General features: G+C 48.5%; 3 protein-coding genes across 6 annotated transcripts; 1 reads left to right on the top strand and 2 right to left on the bottom strand.

Annotated features, from left to right (window-relative positions):
• Positions 1–238: 238 nt before the first annotated feature.
• CA9 (carbonic anhydrase 9) lies at positions 239–5,927 on the bottom strand. 4 transcript variants are annotated; one of them, XM_090274370.1, is made up of 11 exons: positions 5,505–5,925; positions 4,644–4,673; positions 4,266–4,436; positions 3,969–4,111; positions 3,793–3,885; positions 2,758–2,824; positions 1,609–1,766; positions 1,251–1,401; positions 1,111–1,137; positions 607–688; positions 239–473 (listed from the first exon to the last, which is right to left on the bottom strand). In XM_090274370.1, exons 1-11 carry the CDS (start codon positions 5,848–5,850, stop codon positions 407–409), a joined length of 1,335 nt encoding a protein of 444 aa, XP_090130496.1. In that variant the 5' UTR covers positions 5,851–5,925; the 3' UTR covers positions 239–406. The 4 variants fall into 4 exon arrangements, with proteins under 4 accessions (XP_090130496.1, XP_090130497.1, XP_090130499.1 ...); XM_090274371.1 differs by having other exon boundaries at positions 1,266–1,401; XM_090274372.1 differs by having other exon boundaries at positions 408–473; positions 1,058–1,137; positions 5,505–5,927.
• Positions 5,928–13,676: 7,749 nt separating this feature from the next.
• Positions 13,677–18,124, top strand: ARHGEF39 (Rho guanine nucleotide exchange factor 39). The gene is made up of 9 exons (XM_090274401.1): positions 13,677–13,876; positions 14,091–14,185; positions 14,421–14,541; positions 14,801–14,919; positions 15,436–15,503; positions 15,744–15,872; positions 16,022–16,251; positions 16,468–16,556; positions 16,738–18,124. The coding sequence occupies exons 1-9, from the start codon at positions 13,718–13,720 to the stop codon at positions 16,751–16,753; spliced, it is 1,026 nt and encodes a 341-aa protein (XP_090130527.1). The 5' UTR covers positions 13,677–13,717; the 3' UTR covers positions 16,754–18,124.
• Positions 17,340–20,059, bottom strand: CCDC107 (coiled-coil domain containing 107). Its single transcript, XM_090274396.1, is given in 7 exon segments — positions 17,340–17,445; positions 17,448–17,612; positions 17,690–17,802; positions 17,877–17,967; positions 18,058–18,121; positions 19,640–19,791; positions 19,877–20,059. Coding segments are annotated over 7 exon segments (777 nt in total). The 5' UTR covers positions 19,986–20,059; the 3' UTR covers positions 17,340–17,362.
• Positions 20,060–20,264: the final 205 nt, after the last annotated feature.

The raw sequence follows: 20,264 nt of genomic DNA, 5'->3' as shown, positions 1-20,264 counted from the left end.
TGATGTGAGGTAGGGGCCACAAGCCAAGGAATGCTTGGCTTCTAGAAGCTGAAAAAGGCAAGAAAACATTCTACCCTCAGTGTCCAGAAAGAACCAGCCCCTGCTGACACCCCGACTTCAGCACACAAGATTCAGTTTGGATTTCTGACCTCCAGAAATCTAAGAGAATAAATTTCATTATCATTAAGTTTGTGATAATTTGTTACAGCAGCAGTAAGAAATAGATACACCACCCTGATTTGGGGAACAAAAGTACCTTCCACATATTTTATTAGAAACTTAAAAAAAAAAAAAACTTTAGTGATTAGAAAGGAAGTGGTGTAATACGCAGGCTAGAACAAAGTCTAGCTCCCCCTCAGATTCCTCTGGCTGGCTTCTTGCTGCACATTCCCCACGTTCCAGGCCTCTAGGCAACAGTCTCTGTGACCTCTGCTGGATGGTAGCTAACAGTCCCGTTGGCCCCACCTGGATGTCTACACGACAAGGAAGCCTAATCAGAAAACTGGCCCAGGGTGAGCTCATTTGTGTGTAATTTGCATGAAGCTGTTCTGGACTCCACATAGGAAGTGGGCTGCGCCTGAGGGAGAGGGTCAGTATAATACATACCTTCGCTGCCTTATCCATTGCACAAAGAAGGCGATACTAGTTACAGCAAAGAGAATGCCGAAAACCAGGGCCAGGATGTCACCTGTAGGGAGAGGAGAGGCTGCCTCAGAGTGTGAAGAGAAGTCAGTAGGACTCTTAAGGGCCTACTTCTGTATATCTCCCCACAACCCTAACTTACTCTAGCACATCTAGAAGAGACCAGCAAGGGATGGAGATGAATACCCAAGAAAGGATAAGATAACCACCGTTTTCCCTCCCTAAAAATGTAAAAGAGGTTGTTTGTGAAGGAGGGTGCTAGATTTCTGGTGGTTCATTCTGACCAACTCCTGTCCTGGGGGCAATAAAGCAACCCCCCCACCTTGATTCGACACTATCCTAATGGGGCTAGAGATCTGTTCTGCAGAAAAGGAGAGGCAGTAGATGTGGTCCCAACGAGCCCCAGGGACTGAACTGTGCCAAGGGTTGTCCCTGGTATCTGGAGCCAGAGAAGGGCTGCAGACTCACCAACAGCAAGGCAGGAATTCAGGTGGACTGAAGAGAAAAGGGAGACATTAGAGCCGAGGCTGTGACCACCAGGGACACAAAAAATGAGGACACATGGGATGATGAGAGACCGGGGGCTGGGGGACATGGTAACACAATACCAGACCAAGCTGCACCTGGCTCAGCAGTCCGCTCAGCTTCAGCAGGAAAGGAGGCCTCAATCGTTCGCCAGTTCAAAGGCTGCGTGACTCGGAAGTTGAGCTGTAGCGGAGAGTCCTCAGGTCCCCACAGGGAGTCAGAGAGGGTGTGGAGCTAGCAAGGTCATTAGACAGTGGAAGGAGGGCTCAGGACAAGGAAACAAAAGGATCATAGGTCTACTCACAGCCCATACCTCAGGTTTTCACCTTCCATGTCCCTCTCTTCCCCCCACACAGCGCTTTTATTATGCCTCCTCTTCCTCACCTCATTCTATCCCCCTTTTCCCCACATCCCCCACATCCCCACATGCTCCAGCCCCACCTGCTTAGCACTCAGCCTCACTGTCTGGTTGAACACAGTCCAGATGACCCCTTGGGCACACGGGGGTGTGGTCAGAGACCCCTCATATCGGAAGTAGCGGCTGAGGTCAGAGGGCAGCAGTGCAGATACATCCAGTCCTGGGACCCAAGTCTCTGAGTCTGCAGAAATGACCTGTGCTAGAATCTCACCTAGATAGCTCCCCTCCAAAGCTTTGGGGTATAGGGATACAGTTTCAGATCCCAGAAGCCAAGCTGACTCACCTCCCTGAGACTGCTTCTTCATTAAATGTATCCCTTCCCATAACTTAGCACAAGATAACTTAGGAGAAAGTAAAAGGCTTTGGAGCCTCACAGAGTAAGAGACTTGCTCCTCAGTTCCTCCCTCTGAGTCTTCACTCTTAGTTTGCATTCTATGATAACATGCTAGACCACAGATTTAAGTTCAGAGTAAATCAAAAAGTAAAATGAGCTGAATAACTTGTAAATAAATATATAACTATAAAAAACAGACCAAAACTCAAAAAGCACAGATCCCTCTAGTTTAGCAAAACTTAAGGCCCATTAGGGTGAAATTTAAAATGACCCAGAGCCCTGGCTGTTGTGTCTCAGTGGACCGAGCGCTGGCCTGCAAACTGAAAGGTCACCAGTTTGATTCCCAGTCAGGGCACATGTCTGGGTGGCAGGCCAGGTCCCCAGTTGGGGGCATATGAGAGGCATCCACACATTGATGTTTCTCTCCTTTTCTTTCTCTCTTCCTTCCCCTCTCCCTAAAAATAAGTAAATAAAACCTTTTCAAAAATAAAAATAAGATGATCCAAAGAAGGAAAAGATTTCCCCCAAATAAATAAATATTTACAAATTTAAGTTATTTCATGCTTGTTGAGGAGAAGAGATAGTTCTCAGAAAAATTTTAACTTTCCAGATTCAACCCCTGAAGTTCCAAACACTATTTTTTGGTCTTATTTGTTTTTTGTCTTATTTTGTTCTGTTTTGTTTTTTGTTGTTGTTTGTTTGGTTGGTTTTTGGTTTTAAACCATAAAACCTGTGGGCAGAAATTTGCCTCTGTTCAGCTTCATTGTTATTATCAAGACCATAGTTGTCCAGTTCACACATCAACACTCTCCCTGTGGGAGGGACCACATCTTCATACCTTTCTCAGCAATTTCTTCCAAATGTGACAGCAACTGCTCATAGGCGCTGTTTTCTTCTGGGCCTTCCTAGGAGGTGACAGTGCAAGACGGGTAATTCATGTATCTAGGGCAATGTCCAAAAGCCTGACAGTTCCCGCAGTCCTCCCTCATTCCTCAGGTCTGAGGATGCTGGGAGAACACTAGATCTTACGTATTATTCCTCAGAGTTGATTTATTCTTACTCTGTAAACTAACCTCACAAGCTAGGCAGGCTCATTTTCAATGGCAAGTTGGAGAAGGAGGAGGAAGGTGGGCCACTGGGATACAGGGCCCTCATTAGCTGGGCCTGGCTCCTGAAAACCATGATGACCTTTGTATTCACGTTACCTCTGCATTCATCTTAACAATCCATGTGTTGACTTTTGGAGCAAGGTGAGGTTATTTCTGAGGTACCTGACTGAACTTTGTGCTGTGAGGCCGGTGTTAAGGAGTCAGGGTGTGAGTAAGCCTAGCACGTGTCCCATCGTCCCTCCATTTTACTTGGTTCCTTTAATCAGTGTATTACAGGTCCAAAGTGGTCACCATTTCTTTAAACTTTATGACATTTCACAAAGGGAATATTATTGTTATAGGAGCATTAGAGAAATTACTCTTCCTCATATCTACTTCATTACATACGTCATTCCCTGAATGGGCCATATTTTGAGTCTTTTGCACATACCATTTTCTCCTTTTCTTTCCCACTAGTGAAGTCTTCAAGTTTCATCTCCTCTGAGAAGCCTTCCCTGACTACATCTTTTACTCTGTCCTTTGTATATGTCTACCCTAACAGCCTCCTTCACTGGTTGTGGGCTCATTAGAGACATGGACCATGGTTTCTGAATCCTTTCTGAGGCCCGGTGCCTCCAGCACAGTGAGTGTTGAATGAATGAACTAATGAGTGAATGAGGATAAACAGGTACCAGGGTTAGTGTGCTGCGGTGCGTCTCTGGGGGCAAGACACACGGAGCTTGGGGGTATGGGGAAGCTGGGAGTGGGGGTGGCCAGGGCTGTACCTGCAGAAAGGCGGCCAACACGGCCAGGCCCCCTGGGCGCCCCAAGGCCTCGTCGACTTGGGCAAATGCAGTGCTGAGGTGAACCACGTGGATCTGGTGAGAACAGGCGGGTAGGAATGGGCTAGATCCCCTCTGCAGAGCCCCCTTGGTCCCACAGAGGACAGCTGCACGCTCACCTCGGCTGGGAAACGGTGGCCGTCAACTGTGTGTTCGGAGCCTGGGCGACCTGCAGACCCCCAGTGCAGGTGCAACTGCAGGGCTCGGTACTTCCGTCCCGGACCCAGGGCCATCACCAGCCCCGGAGGCAGAGTCAGCTGCACTGCGGGGGTGCGACGGGGAGAGCAGGTGAGCCCGGGAGTCGCACCCCGCCCCACCCCTATGAGCCAGCCTGAACTGCAAGCTTCCCAAGGCCCTATCCAGTCCCCAGGTAGCCCCCGCCCCCTCCCTGAGGCTCCGCCCTGGGACCGCCTCACCGGTGTGGCCGTTGTTGAGGAGGCGCAGTTTTGGAAGTGGCGGGAGCTCAAAGCCAGAGAGTTCTAGGGGTCGCAGGGCCGAGCAAAATGCGGTGAGCTCCGGGCGGATATCTACTGGGGACTGGAAGCAGCCAGCGCAGGCTGGGGACACCTGGGACCAGGGCGGGTCGCCTGTGGTGGGAGAGTACGGACAGGAAGTCTAGTGATAAGAACAGGAACTTTTAGGAATGCAGAATAGAAGTGCACAGAGATAGGTAGCGGGCCGTGTTGGGGACTGGCAGATGTGGACGCGGTGGATGGGACGCCAGGACTAGCATTCAGGGATGGTTGGGGGACAGATCAGCAGAGCTGGGTCCCCAGACTGGGTGGTTGTCTCACCTCCATAGCGCCAATGACGGTCGTCATCCCCTGCAAATGAGAATGATTAGGAGTCTGGTCTTTGAGCCCAGCCCTCTCTGGTAGCCAGAATGAGGTAGGACCCCCTCACCAGCAGGGCTTCACAAACTCAGATGCCCCGCAGGGACATAGCAGCTAACAGAAATGCCTAAAGCTGGCCAGGTGTAAAGCGCAAGAGTGCAGCCAAACATAACAGCACAGCGTAGTGGGCCATGCAGCGATCCTCCTGATGGTGGAGATACCAGTTTGCAACCCCTGTGTGGTAAAATGGGCTGGGGCCTCAGTTCCCAGGCCCAAACAGGTAGAGCATTTTTTCTTTCTCCCTTACCTATCCCTCCTCCCCACTCATCCCTGTTCCCTGTCTGGTCTCCAAACTCTTTCCCTGAAGTTCTTGGCTTGGATATCAAGATACCAGGGCCCCCCTACTAGCGTTTCCTTCTTCCTAGATCTGCTTCTTCACCTGTAGGAAGAGCAGGTGAACCCTTCCTACTTCCTCTGTGCCCCCCCCACCTTTCCCCTTCTCATCCTTCATACTTACTTCTACCTATGTTTTTGCTCCACATCTCTAATCTCTTTCTCCTTTCCAGCCTTCCTGTTTCTTTCCGCCCTCTTCCTACTCCTCTCTCTTCATCTGTGCTCCATTTTTGTCTCCCCATCCGTCCCCTTTTAGCTCTGAAAGGGAGGAAGGATCTAGTAGCCTGAGAGCACCTGGGGTTGGGAAAGGCTACTGTCAGAGCACAGTCTCCCCTCCTTCCCTGAGTAATCCCTGCCTGGGCTGGGGATTTAGTGAAAGGGGATGCAAACCTCCTGGAGCCTAGATTTGGAGGGCTGATGACCACTTACCTTTGTTGTGCCTGTCAGCATTGTTCTGGGGCATTTGAGTGTCCCTGGGAGCCTCAGGAGTGGGTAGATCCTCTAACTTCAGAGAGTCCTCTTCTGTTTCAGTCTTTATTCCAGGTGGATCCTCCTCTACAGGTGGATCCTCTTCACTGGGCAGGTCTTCCTCGCCCAGTGGATCATCTTCCTCAGATGAATCTCCTCCCACAGAGGGAGTCCCCTGCATCCGGGACAGGCTCTGGGGATGGGCAGGTACCAAGGGCAGCAGTAGCAGCAGCAGTTGCACAGTGGGGCCTGGAGCAGGGGCTGAGATCAACAGAGGGGGCCACGGGCTGGGGCACAGGAGAGCCATGTGGCTTACTGTACAGTGTCCCAGACACGGTGTGTACGGGCTGTACGTGCATCGGAAACAGGAGCTGGGTAGGGGAGGAGCAATCCTGGAGGGGAACAGGCTGACTCACAGAGTGCCTTTTTTGTAGAGATGGAACCAAAGTCCTTTGGGTTTGTCTGGCCCTTTGCCACTTCCCTGATACCATAGCCTGGATTGGGGTGGAGTGAGAGCAGGCACAGGCACAAGGTTATCGGGGTCATGGGCTCAGCGTGGAACCCAAGGAACCACCTGGCACTGCACAGGCTCCCCCTGGCACCACCAGCTGCCTGCCAGCCAGCCTCAGCTAACCCTGGCCTGCTTCCCAGCCCCAGGCAGGGAAGGAAAAGACAGGGAGTTGAGGCCCCCATGTCCTCTGGCTGAGAGGGGAGCAGCCCATGTGTTGCATCCCATGCCCAGTCAGGAAGCAGGTAAAGGGGTAGGGCAAGCTGCTGCGGGAGCTTGGGGAGAGGGGTGGATGGGTAGATGGGAGGTGAATCTGAGTATGAATAGAAAGCTGAGTATATGTATGGGAGGGACTCTGTTGGGTTTAAAATAAATTTATTTTTCATCATATTAGACCTCTGCTCAAACGCTTTCATTGACTGTCCACTGCCTAGCAAAGTATCTTTCATCTGCCCATCTTCTCCCTCTAGTTGACTTTCATGTCCCTTCAAAGTATTACCTAAGAGAACTTCCCATCTTACCTCTTCCTATTGTTCCTCATACTCCAGCCAAATTAAACTATTCATTTCCCCCCAAACCTCTGAACACCTTCGTTCATCTAATTCTCACTGCCGGAATGCCACCCATTCTAACAGACAACAGATATTGATTTAGCATCTACCATCTGTCAGGCGCCAGACTAGAGGTACAGCTGCTGTGCTGAGGAGCTCACAGTCAAGGAGGTGAGGGCAAACACTACCCTGAGCTTTTGGGGAGACAGATGAATTCTGCCTCAGAAAGTAATACAGAAGTAGGCAAATTTGATCGGGGCTGTGAAGAAGTAGCAGTTCAATTTTGTAAAAACAATGTGGATAATGGTGCTCTGGGCAAAGGGAAGGCATCAAATATTTTGAGCAGGAGAATGACAGAATGCAATTCCCATATTAGTTCATATTGAGGGCTGGTGCAGAGCATGGATTGGAGGAGGAGAGTGGGTGCTAGGAGACTAGTGAGAGGACCCCAAGAGTGGGCTTGGGGTTCCCGGTCTGTGCCTATTAATTTAACAAACATTTATTGAACATCCTCCAATCCTCCAGGTACTGTTCTAGGCCCTAGGGATACAGCATAGGACTGGAGAACAGCCTCTACTGTTCTGTAGCTCACATTGTAGTAAGACCCCTATGGCTTTGACAAACCAGAAGAGAGTAAGGCCATCACGGGAGGTTGATATCTGAAACTAACATTCAGTAGGTACACATCTGTATGGTTGTACAGGTTAATTAAATATATTGAAATATTTCACCCTGGTCAGGTAGCTCTGTTGGTTAGAGCATCGTCTTGATACACCAAGGCTGCAGGTTCAATCCCCGATCAGAGCATATATAAGAATCAACCATTGAATTCATAACTAAGTAGAACAATGAATCTATGTCTCTGTCTCTCTCTCTCATCCCTCCCTTCCTCTCTCTCTCTCTAAATATCAATAAATACAAAATTTTAAATCTATACAAGGTCTGCCCAGAAAGTATTCAGCCATGTAATATGAAAAATAGACACACTTATTGAAGAAGATATGAGATACAAGAAACATTGTACCTAGGACAATGACACCTCAGTCCCCTTCAAAGTAGGCACCTTGGGACCTCACACAGTTCTCCCAATCGCCATCAGCTGCCCCATCGTATTTTCCTGAATCTCATCAATGGTCTGAAATCTCTTCCCTTTCAAAGGTGATTTTAGTTTTGGAAAAAGACAGAAGTCACAGGGCATCAAATCTGGGCTGTAGGGGCGGTTGAGTAACCTGGGTGACTTGATGGTTTGCCAAAAAACTCTGGATGAGACATGATACATGAGTGGATACGTTGTGATGAAACTGCCAGTAACCAGAAGGCCCACAGCTATGGTCTTCTGAATCATCCAAGTAGTTACCACAGAGCAATGTTCAAGCTTAACGCAAAATTTCATGCAGATTTGTTGCTCTACTTGCTCAGTCATTTTGAATGTGACAGTCACACAGTACTACCCCCACTGACTATAGTCATCATTGTTCATGCATGTGCATTTCAGTCCACTTTCCTTGGCTGCCAGGTTACATCGATATCACACAAACTATTCTCATTATATTAACAATGGTTGTACTTTTTCCAGATAGACCTTGTATACTGAAATATTTCTAATTCTCTTGGTAACTAGCCCCTCACTCCAGAGTGCTCCTGCTACCCCAACTCCTCCCTCAAGACTCTCCCGGCCCTCCTCCTGATCTAAAGAGGTAAAGCTTGGCACAGCAGGGGCCCCAGAACCCCACTTGAATGCCTCAGTCAGCTTCTACTCTGGTGGATCAGTGCTTTGTGCACCCACTACCATGTTAAATAGTTTTATTCTCTCCCCTGTCTAAATCTATTGTTTAAGACTCAGCTCACTTCTTCCAAGAAGTCTTTCTTCACTAACTGCACTGTAGAAAGAGATGGTGCCTCAGCCACCATAGTGCTTTCTGCCCTCACTAATAAACTTGCCCACCATCTAATTCATATTAGGATGATTTATGACATTTTATCTGTTCCAATAGCGTTGATCTCCATAAGGGTAAGGTCCAGTATTTAATTGACTGAGTCATTCTTTTGTTCAACAGCCATTACTGAACATTTTCTCTCTGCAGATCACCTTGCCTGGATTTGAGAAAAATCAAATTGACTAAGCTGACTTCTTTGCCTTCAGGGAGCTCTTTGTCAATGACCTGTGCATGTTGAACCACAACTGTTCCAGGAGCATGGCATCACATTTTTATGACACCGCAAACTATCTGCCTTGTCAGAGTGACTGCCATACTGTATACCAAAACTTATACGGCCGAACAACAGCTGCCCTCAGAACAGTCATTTTAGAAGGTCATTCACCTAACCACCTAGGTTGCCATTTCTGGAGCCAAATTAAGAGTTATCCATCCATGGCAATCTGATTCAGTGTGCACTCTGGATGGCCAACTCATTGGCTTGGTCCACTGTGCTGTCAGCACCTTGGTTGGACCCTGACACATGGAAGGCCCACGGTAATATCTGAACTGGATGGGCCTGGACAAGATGGAATGCAATAACAAGTAATCTAGTTGAGGCTGAAGAGGTTATGGGAAGTGCAGGAGACAGAAGCACCGCGCTATCCAAAGTCTGGGGTCCTTATGTCTGGACGTCTTTCTCCAACACCAATCCCAGCTTTATGTCATTTTCTCTCTTTCCAAACAGTCTGAATGCTTCCATCTTTTGCTTTGTAAGTCTCTGTCAGGGTCTCTTTGTGCACTTCTCTGTGCCACTCTGGATGTCCCCACATCTCCCTGCCATCTCTGCCACTTTCTCTCAGTATTTCAGAGTCCAGATCTGTGTCTTCTGTGTTTCCCTGAAAATAAGACAGTGTCTTATATTAATTTTTGCTCCTAAAGATGCGCTAGGTCTTATTTTCAGGGAATGTCTTATTTTTCGATGAACAAGAATTCACACTTATTGTTGAACAAAAAAAATCAACATTTATTAATATACTGTAGTCATGTCATCACAAACATCAGCATAATCAGAATTCCATCAAGAATTTGGAGGGAGCTGTAGCAATGACTGATGCTAGGTCTTATTTCCAGGGGAGGCCTTATATTTCTAAGCTTGAAAAAAAATTGCACTAGGTCTTATTTTCGGGGGATGTCTTATTTTCGGGGAAACAGGGTAGGTGCAGATCTCCCTTTGTTACAGCTCCCTGATCTTCCACCTGCCATTCTGCTTGGTGCTGCCTCTGTCTTGAGCTCTCTGTCTCTGTATGTGACTGTGCCTTTGGATGGTGGGGAACGCAGACTCTGACCCTGGATCACACCTTTGCAGCTGGGAGTCTGCCAAACCCCAAAACAGCTTTGAGTTTCCAGAGTCTTGTTCCTTGAACCTGTCCAGGTGGGGACAGAGTGTACTCAGGACTGACTGACTGGGGCACTGCCACCTGGCACACAACCTTAAGGCCAAGTCTTTGGTCATTAGGGTCTGTTCCTATCCCAGGGTTGCAGAGGGGGGAACTATTCACTGGTGCGTAGGAGAAGAAAAAGCCCCCTACTCCTCAGCCATGGATTGGAAGCCTTCCTGGGGCCTTAAGACTGACCTGTAGTTCTGGCCCACTTCACCGTCTGTGTTGGTTTCCTAGGACTTCTGTGACACATTACCACAGACTGGGTGGCTTAGAACAACAGAGTTTTTTTCTCTCACAGTCTGAAGGCTAGAAATCTGAACTTAAGGTGTTGGCAGGGCCCTACTCCTGAAGGTTTTTGAGCTTCTTCTAGCTTCTGGTGGCTCTGGGCATTCCTTGGCTTCTGGCTGCCTAACTCCAATCTCTGCTTCCAACTTCACATGACCTTTTCCTCCTGCCCCTGTCTCTCCACTGAGCTTCCCTTCCCTTCCCTTCCCCCCCTCCCCTTTTATTAGGGAGGATTAGGGCTAGGAAGGGAGGAAAAAATAAAGGGAGAGAAACATCGCTGTGAGAGAAAAACACACATCACATACTCTGGTTTCATCTTGCATGTTCCCAACAGGGAGCTGCCCTGACTGGGAACCAAACCAGTGATCTTTTGGTTTACAGGCTGGCACTCAACCCACTGAACCACACCAGCCAGCGCTGTACTGGGTGTCTTTTTTAGAAACACGTCAACAGACAGACTTAGGGCTCACCGGGATAACCCAGAATGATTTTATTTCAAGATTTTTAGCTTAATTACATCTGCAAAGACCCTTTTCGAAATAAGTTCACATTCACAAGTTGTAGGGGTTAGGATATGGACATATTTTTATGGGGACCACCATTTAGCCCACTAGGACATTAGCCATATTAGAAATGAAGTAGATGCACAGGATGAGAAGAAATGGGTTTGTGTTGGTGATTCTCATGCTTTCTGCCCATATCCCTCTTCATATTCTTTGTAGGCAGTTTCATCTACTTCCACAGTTTCTACAAGTTCATGACAGCCAAGTATCCGCAGGTTGGACTCTCTTCATGTCAGATCCATAACCACTTGCCTGCTGAACATCCCCACATACCTGGTGATATGATTGAGTTGCTAGATTAAGCTCACCCTAGCGCCTACCTACATCTGGACTTCTCAGTTGCATAAGCCAATAAAATGTTATTGTTTAGCCACTTTGAATTTACTATTTCTTGTGAATAGTCTTACTGGTATAAATTCCCTCCATGGCTTGGGCTCTGTCTCTCCAGTTTCCTTTCTCATCACTCTCCTTTTGCAGTCTATGCTCTAGCACTTCTTCAAATGCACTGTGTGCATGTGTGTGTATCTCCAAGCTTTGTCATGCTGTTTGTCTCTCTTTTGCCCCTCTCCCCGACTGCCAACCCTATTGCACCAGGTTTTGCTCATCCTTCAGGTATCCATTCACATTGTCGCTTCCTCTGAGAAGCCTTCCCTGACTTCTGGAGGGGTCACTCCTGCCAGAATAGAAGCCTAAACATCCGGTGTAATGTTTATTTCACTTTATGGTGCTGCCTTACCATGTCTGCCATGACGGACAATTGGCATCCATAACAGCAGAGGCCATATTTTATTTCATCTCCATGCCTAGCACAGGATGTGGCATGTGAGAGGCACTTAATTTTTGTGAAATAACTGATAATTGTTCAAAACTTCTCCAGCATTCAGTGAGTTGAAAGCAGAGGCTGAGGGTAATTGAGGATAGAGAAGTTGTTGACTGACTTCTGACCCTCTCCCACTGGCCTCTCCTTCCTTTAGCTTTGGGGGTAAAGTTGGGAGTAGAGAATCTGTTCCAGGTAGACTATGGGGTGTGCCTCGCTTGTTCTGTGAGTGACTTGGTCCCCAGGGAATCAGTTGTCTCCAATTATCCTCAGTGTCTTTTCAGCTTTTCTCTCTTCTTCCTCCACAGTTGGATGATTCCTCCATCTGAGCTCACGGTAGCCTCTATGAAGCACACTCACACACTGGCAGCTCATCCAAACTCACCCATCACCACTGCGCCCCAGCAGCTGTGCTCTGTTCTCATCACCTGGGCTCATGGAGATGCCGCTTACCATGGGATTATCTGTCCCTTTCCTTACTTGAGATCTTAACACAACTGTCCCACATTCTCTTGAGACTGTAACCATCTCTTGGAGGCAACCATCATCTCACCAGTTTCCTTGGGACCCGAGTCCAAGGTACAATCTAACCCAAATCCTCTCTTTTCTCCACCAAGCCCTTCAAGTTGTTTCTCCACGAGAAGTCCTGCATTTCTTCTTTCTCAGAATTCTTAGAATGTCAGAGCTAGAGGGGACCTCGGATCCCTGACAGTACCTTGGTTCTTGGTATGAGGCCCAGATTCCTAGGAGTCCAGAGTGGTATGAATGGGGTCTAAAGTCTATCTAACACTAGTTTTTAACAGTACTTTTTCTAATTACAAAGTAATGCATACATGCTCAAGCAGAATACTTGGGAAAGGCAGAAAAGTATAAGGGAATTTTTAAAATCATTCTTTTTGTCCATTTACCCCTTTAACCTCAACAATCTGGCACTGATTAGATGCTTAATAAATATTTGTTGAATGGATTATCCTCAATCTCATCACTCAGAGATAAAACAACCATTACATTTTTACTTAATCCTTCTAGCTATATATATTATACATAAATGGTGTCATATTGTGCAAATAGATGTGTAGTCTGTGTTTTTTTTCTCTTGGCAATACACTATGTTCCTTTTCCCATAGAGATAGCTTTTTAACATCATGTTAATATTTTCACATTATTCCTTCAAATGATTGTACCACAAATTTCCTAGCCAATTTATTACCTTTGGACATTTAGGTCATTTCCAGTATTCTGTTATTACAATGTTGTGCCACTCATCCTGGGACATATATTTTTGTCCACATATCTGTTTCTTTAGGATGCACTCCTAGAAGTGGAATTGCTAGGTCATAAGAGTAGGCACATTTAAAGGTTTCTCATACATACTGACAAAATGGCACTGCCAATTTATGCTCCAGGGCTACTGTCAAATTTTCAAAAGAACTAAATAAGGAAAATCTGGTACATAATTATCTTAATTAGATAGCACAGACTAATCAACTGCAAACTTTTGCCTTTGGCCATAATTAAGTAATTCTGAACCACCCGCGTTAGTTACTGACACCTGCTGACCAGAAGTAATTGGCTGTCTGATTTTGGAACAAGAAAACGAGTAACTTAAAACCTATGAACCTTTGTCAGGGCGGGGGGTGGGGGGCAAACTATTTCAAACCTGCGACTCGTGAGAGTTCCTAGTTGTAAAGAAGTATTGGGAATGACTGAACCCCAGCGTTTGGCATGGGCCCTTGTACAGAATATGTATTGTAACTATTGCGTCTTTCCCAGTTCTACAGATGGGACACTAAGGTCCTGACAGTGTCTGCACCCCCAAGTCCCCTAACTCAAAGTCTAGGCTGCTGTCCCAACTTAGTGCCACTCAAAGGAGAGCCACCCGCTAGTCCCACCCAGCCCTACCGTGGCGGGCGTCAGGCACCGACAGCGCTGCCCTGGCGGTGAGGCCAGGAGAGCAGACGCGGTTTGGCCGGCTGCCACGCATGCTCCGTCCTGCCCGCAGCCTCCCTGCGCCAGGGGGCGCGCTCCTCTACGCTGTCCCGCCCCGGTTGCGGTTTGGATTTGAATCTCTGGCGGACTGTGGCCGGAAATGTCTACCGGTCCGTTAAGCATGGAGAACCCGGTCCCCAGGGCGCGGTGCCCGGTGCAAGAGCAGCGTGCCCGTTGGGAGCGGAAACGCGCCTGCACCGCCCGGGAGCTGCTGGAGACCGAGCGGCGCTACCAGGAACAGCTGGCGCTGGTGGCCACGGTGCGGGCTCCGCATACTTTGTATAGGACAGGGACCCCGGAGTGTGGGAGGGTCTCTGCGAGGTCGGTGATCCCGAGTACGGGGTCGAAGAGACTGAGTCTTGCTCTGCCCGCACGCATTTAGGGGCTGAGGAGACTTTACAGATTCTAGCTACACCTTGGCGGTTGCCTCTTTCTGCAGACTAGATAGGTAACGTTGTTCTCCCCTTCTGCAGTACTTCGTGGGGATTCTGAGAGCCAAGGGCACCCTGCGACCACCAGAGCGCCAGGCCCTGTTTGGGCCCTGGGAGCTCATTTACAGCGCCAGCCAGTGAGTGGAAAGAGCGGGAGGAGAGGGAATGAGGGAGAGTCCGGCCCCGGAGTTGGAGAGACCCAGATTTATATTCCGAGCCTGCCAATGACCTCACCTGTGGTCTTGGCCCATTGTCCCAGTTCTCCATCTATAAAATGGGGTAACAGCATTACCTCTGGGGCAGGGTTATGAGAATTAAATGTGGTGCTTGAGCAGTTCTTTGGCAGCTCTTTTATTGTCCTCACCCACGCAGAGAGCTGCTTCCTTACCTGGAAGGAGGGCACTGGGGACAGGGGCTCGAAGGTTTCTGCCCCCACCTGGAGCTGTACGTCCAATTTGCTGCCAATGCAGAGAGGTCCCGGACAACCCTGCAGGTAACCTGAAGATGACCTCAAGTCCTTCCCCTTTTCCTCTTTTCCCATACATTTGCTCTTCATCTGGAGACCCAAACTTAATACTGTTCCTGCATTTATAGAGCCCATGGGTGCCCAGTTCTGTGCTAGGTCCCTGTAGGGAGATAGGGGTTGTCTTAGGAGCACACAGCTTACTGAGGGCTGGAGATGTGTAGACAGGTGAATACAATGTAAGGAGTGGCTTCTCTCTCTGCTGCCAACCCTTTCCTCCTTACTCCAGGAACAACTAAAGAAAAGCAAACGTTTCCGGAGGTTCCTGAGGCTTCAGGAAGGCCGCCCTGAGTTTGGGGGTCTTCAGCTCCAGGACCTGCTCCCTCTGCCTCTGCAGAGGCTCCAACAGTGAGTAAACTCACCTTGACTTGGCCAGCTTCTCTTTTTTTTTCTGAATCTGTGTGACTGACTGCTGCCCTCAGCTTTGTGGGATTCCATGGGCCCTGCCCCAGTGCCTCTCTCCTGGGACAAATTGCTCCTGAAATCCTTTCTGCAAGAGTAAGTGTGAACCCCCTGGAGTACTTGGAGTCTGCAGCCACAGGCCCTTAGCTGGGACTGTAGAACTCTACACTGAAGTGAGGGGACCTGTAATAGGGCTAGTGACAGGGTATTTGGAAGAGTTTGCTCTGATGAGTGGCTGTCCTAGCTTAGAATTTCTGAAGAGTCTGCCCTTGACTCTTTAATGTGGGATGGGAAAGGGCCATGTGGTGTGAGCCCATGTTTTGAAAGAGGGAATACAATAGCCAGTAGCAGATCTTTCCTGGCTTTGCAATGCAAGTATATGTAGAGGGTTATGTTTGTGTCAGGCAGGGAGAATTTTGCCCAGCTCTACTTTCCTCATAGACTTCCAACTGTCTATTCTAGGTATGAGAATCTTGTTGCTTTGGCTGAAAACACAAGCTCCAACAGCCCTGACCACCAACAGCTCACACGTATGTTCTGGCTCAGCCAAAATCAGGGCAGACGGCTGCCTTTCTTATATCCCTTTCTGGTTGTGACCTCCAACAATGTCTGGTATGACCCTATCTTCCTTTGACATGTACATGATGTCCCTATATTTCTGCCTACTCTTCAAGAAGTTAGGTCCTGGTTCCCTTGGGAACAGCCTTTCACCACTATCAGTCCCCAGAGTCAGAGATGTGCTGGAAATGGGGTTGCGGATGTTATTCCAGGGGCTGCTCGGCTGATAAGTGAGACTGCCCAGAGAGTCCACACCATTGGTCAGAAGCAGAAGAACGACCAGCACCTCCAGCGGGTCCAGGCTCTTCTCAGTGGACGCAAGGCAAAGGGGCTTACCTCAGGTAGTCTGCGGGCTTCCCCCTCAGCCCTCATCTGCCCTCTTTGTCAACATTACCAGCACATACCCCATTTTCTCAGCCTCCTTTTCCTTTTATTCCCATGGGTCATTGCCCTGGAGCTACCTCAGAATAACAGCTGTCCCAACCCCCAGGTCGCTGGTTCCTACGCCAGGGCTGGCTGTTGGTGGTGCCTCCCCATGGGGAACCTCGGCCCCGAATGTTCTTCCTCTTCTCTGATGTGCTTCTCATGGCCAAGCCCCGACCCCCATTGCACCTGCTGCAGAGTGGCACCTTCACTTGCCGGGCCCTCTACCCCATGGCCCAGTGTCAACTCCACAAGGTCTTTGGCCATTCGGGAGGCCCCTGTGGTGGACTGCTCAATGTAAGTAATAAGATGGGAGTCCTAGGTAAGGTAGGAGAGGCCTCAAATATATGCACCTGGGTCCCTTTCATAGGCAATGAGCCATCTACATCGAAAGAGGATAACTCAAGTTTTGGGATTCGCACCTAGTTTTCACCTCAGTCCTGTATTACCCACATGGGAGCAGCAAGGCCTTCATCTTTCTGAGCCATGCACTAAGAGCTACTCTCTTCCTAGCTGACCTTTCCCCATGAGAAGCTGCTGCTTATGTGCACAGACCAGGAGGAGCTGTTGTGCTGGTACCACAGTCTGACTTTGGCCATCAGGTAAGCTCTTTCTTTGGTAAGAGTGTTGTGATGAGGTCCAGGAGCTGGAGATGGACAGTTCTGATCCTTCTTATGTCCTACATCTGCCTGGGACAGCAGCCCCCCCCCAACCCCTACCCCGTGGGTGATTTTGTCTAAATAGAGTGATCATGCCAATGCCTGAACTGTCTTCTCTCCACAGCAGTCAGAAGAACTAGAAGAATCTTACAAATTCCAGAACCCAGAATACTTCAAGGATAGGACAGGATCAGGAGTATAAAACTAAACAAAGCACAGAGCCCTTCATGACTTGAGAAGGGTCATTTTGTGTTTGCCTGGAACTGAGCTATGTGACCAGATCTTAAGAATCAGGAAACCAAGTCTGACGGAACGGAACAGAACCTCTGCTAAACCATCCCCTCCAGCACAGATGAGGGGATTTGGAGCTGATAAGCTTGGTGCTATGCCTATGGCCAGTCATTGTATCAAGGCTCCGGCTTTGCAAACATGGCTATTTTTATAGTTTTATTTTCCCACTGGGTTAAAGTAAAATTTTTTTGTTTGTTTTTCTGGAAAGGCCTTTCTGTCTCAGCTATGTGATATGAGAAAAGGGATTTTTTGTGCCCTGAAGGCTGACATGACAGTGGTCTCACGAATATAGGGAAAAGAACTGGAGCTCCCTCTATCTTCTTAGCTCTCACTCTGGAAGGCAGCCTTTTTGTCCTAATAAGGGAAGCTTTTTGAGAAGGGCCAGTTGTTCTCAGGCACCTAGTATGCATGTGTGTGTGAGACCAGCTGGAATGGAAAAAGCACACAGGAGCATCCAATCACAAGAACAGACTTTGTTTTACTAAACCTTCAGCTGCTGCCCGTCCTTCCCAGAGTGGGCTGTGACTGGGGCCCTTGCTGCAGCCATGCTGCATCTTCTTCTCCTTAGCCCCTGCTCCACTCCCCAAGGAGTAGCTAGGTTCCTTGTCTCTGTGCCCCAGTTTAGGTGCTCTTCCCAGGCCTTATGGTCACCAGCCTCCTCCTCTTCCTCCCTTACACATAAGTCCTCAGGAAAGGGTATGCTGGCCTCTGTGAGGGGAAGATCAGGCAAGGTCCAGTTTCAGAGGCTGTCTCTACCGCCACCCAACTCACCCCCAGCCTATTACCTGGTTCTGGAACCTCCACACCCTTGTTTGGCTTGTTCTTTTGAAGCAGTTGGTGGATGGTGTGTAACTTCATGTTCAGAAGCTCCTGCTGTGCTCCAGCCAGGGTAGTCACACTGCAGATACGTCCACTCAGAGGCTGCCCAATCTATGTCCCCACTTCTCACCTGCCACACATTGCTCTCCTTACCGCTCAAAAAGGGGGTCCAGCTGGGCCATCAGATTGTTTAGGTGTTGTTCTGTCTGGGCCAACTGTTGGGTCAACTGGACCAGCTTTTGCTCTGGAGGTAAGGGAGAAAAGGAGAGCAATGGTTACTTACCTTCTGCTGTCCCCTAAGTCCCCACCAAGCACAGAGTTCTGCAGAACCCACCTGACTGCAATGATTCTTTCTTGCCTGCTTCCTCTTGGAGAACAGCAGCCTTATCTTCCCCCTGCTGTAGAAGAAGGAAAGAGCGATACTGCAGCAACAAGGTTTTCCATCACTTCAGTCCCCAAGCCAGTAAGAGAAGGATAATTTGTAGTAGAGAAAACTGGGTTTTTACCTGAGAATCACAATCACATCTAATCCAGGTCCTCACCCAGGACTTGAAGCAACCTGTCAATACACCCTCACACATGCTCTGTCAGTCTACTGTAACACCTCTAGGAAAAGAGCAGCTCCCTCCAGTTTGATAAAGTTCTGGTTGTTTATATACCAAACTAAAAATTGTCCTTCATGTATGTTTATATTGTGCTAATTAGAACCTTTCAAAATCATGTCTTTTCAACATGATAGCCCCTCAGAAATTTTTTTAAAAATATTTTTTATTGAGAGGGGAAGAGAGGGAGAAACATCAATGTGTGGTTGCCTCTCGAGCGCCCCCAACTCGGGACCTGGCCCAAAACCCAGGCATGTGCCCTGACTGGGAATCAAACTGGCAACCCTTTGGTTCACAGGCAGGCACTCAATCCACTGAGCCATACTAGCCAGGATACCCCTCAGAACTTTAAAAACAATGGTCATTCTGCTCCCACCCCTTTCCCTGCATCTTCTCTGGTTTAATATCACCAATCTTTTTCAGTCAGTGTTCATTTGACAGTTTTCTCTGGTTGATTTACCGAATTTGTGTTCTTAAAGCAGTTCCCTGAAGAAAATAAAATTCTCCAGGAGTGTTCTGATCAGAAGATAAAGTACAATACTTTGTTCCTAGCATTTATTTGGGAAATGAGTTGTCACTTCACACAAAAGAACTTTATTAGCCAACTAATAAACTGCTGCTGTGTTTCTTGCAGACTATACTTGGGTCCAAGATTAGAATTTCTCCTAGTTAAATTTCATTAAATTCAGTCTTTTATCCTAGCTTGTCAAGTCTATTTGGAATCAGGATCTGGTATCCCTTCTAGTTTTACATAATCTCCAAATTGGTTCAGCCCTCTATTTTCCAATGCAATGAGTGATAGAGCCAGGGCTGAAGATACAGCCCTGGTAGGTACCTCTTTCTATTTCAAAAGTTTCAGTCCACCAAAGTATACTGTCATTTCCTATTTTAGGGCCACCTTCCCAAGAACATGAGCCTGCTGGGTATCTTGAACTCAAAAAACACTGACTACAGTAATCAACCTCTTGTGCCAACGTCGCAATCTCACCAGGAACCCCACTTTTATACTTATGGACATTGGCTGGTTTCAAATCCCAGCTCCACCAGTTACTAGCTCTTCGTGGCCTCGAGCAAGTGACTTAACCTCTTCATTGGACTGTTGGGAGGATCAAATGTGATGTTATTTACAATTTACCACGCACCCTTCGCATCTATTACCTTGCTGGAAGCTCAAAATAACCCCATCATGTTGGAAAGCCAAGGAACTACTGTTCATTTTGAAGACTGACCGGACGATACCTCCTGTTCTTGGTACCACAACGCCCCCATGGGAAATTCAGGCCCGGAGCACCCACACCCCTCACCCTCCCGCACCTGCAAACACTTGTATAACACAAAAACCACGACAGCAGCGGTGTACAGCGCCCCCAAAGGCAACGCTCTGGCCCGGGCCCGTTCGTGCTGGTCCTTGGGCGGCAGTCGCCGCCGGGGTTCCATGGCCCTAGGGCCAACCTGGGTGGGGTCCCCTGCGGAGGAGGGCAGAGGAGGAGGGTCAATTGAGCTGGGATCCGTGGGCAGTCCCAGCCTCCCTCCAGTACCCCTCACTGGTACCTGGGTATGCCTGGAGGTCGGGGCTGCAGCGGTCTCCGAGGACCCCGGGCAGCGCAGACACAATTAGCAGCCCTAGCACACTCAGGAGCAACACTTCGCTCGCCATCATAGGTAACAGATTCAAGGTCCCGGAGGCTCCGGTCTCGGCTGAGCGCCTCAGTGCGCATGCGTACGCGCGCCGGCTTCTTCGGCCGTCCCCCAGAAAGCCGCACCCACCTTAGCGTGTGGGCGGGCCACATATTATTTGCATAGGACCATCAGCCCAGCTTTCTAAATTAGTTTATTTCTTAACTATTAAAGTATTCTATATTGGCTGGAATGCCTCCAGAAGCCTTAGAAAATATGTTAGAAAGTGACCTTGATTTCTGATCACCAACCTTCTCACCCT

Source organism: Furipterus horrens, unplaced genomic scaffold (assembly GCF_987537825.1).
Source record: "Furipterus horrens unplaced genomic scaffold, mFurHor1.1.pri manual_scaffold_4, whole genome shotgun sequence".
Classification (NCBI taxonomy): Eukaryota; Metazoa; Chordata; class Mammalia; order Chiroptera; family Furipteridae; genus Furipterus; species Furipterus horrens.
The sequence above is the reverse complement of the archived record's forward strand: the minus strand, read 5'-3'. Positions and strand labels throughout refer to the sequence as shown.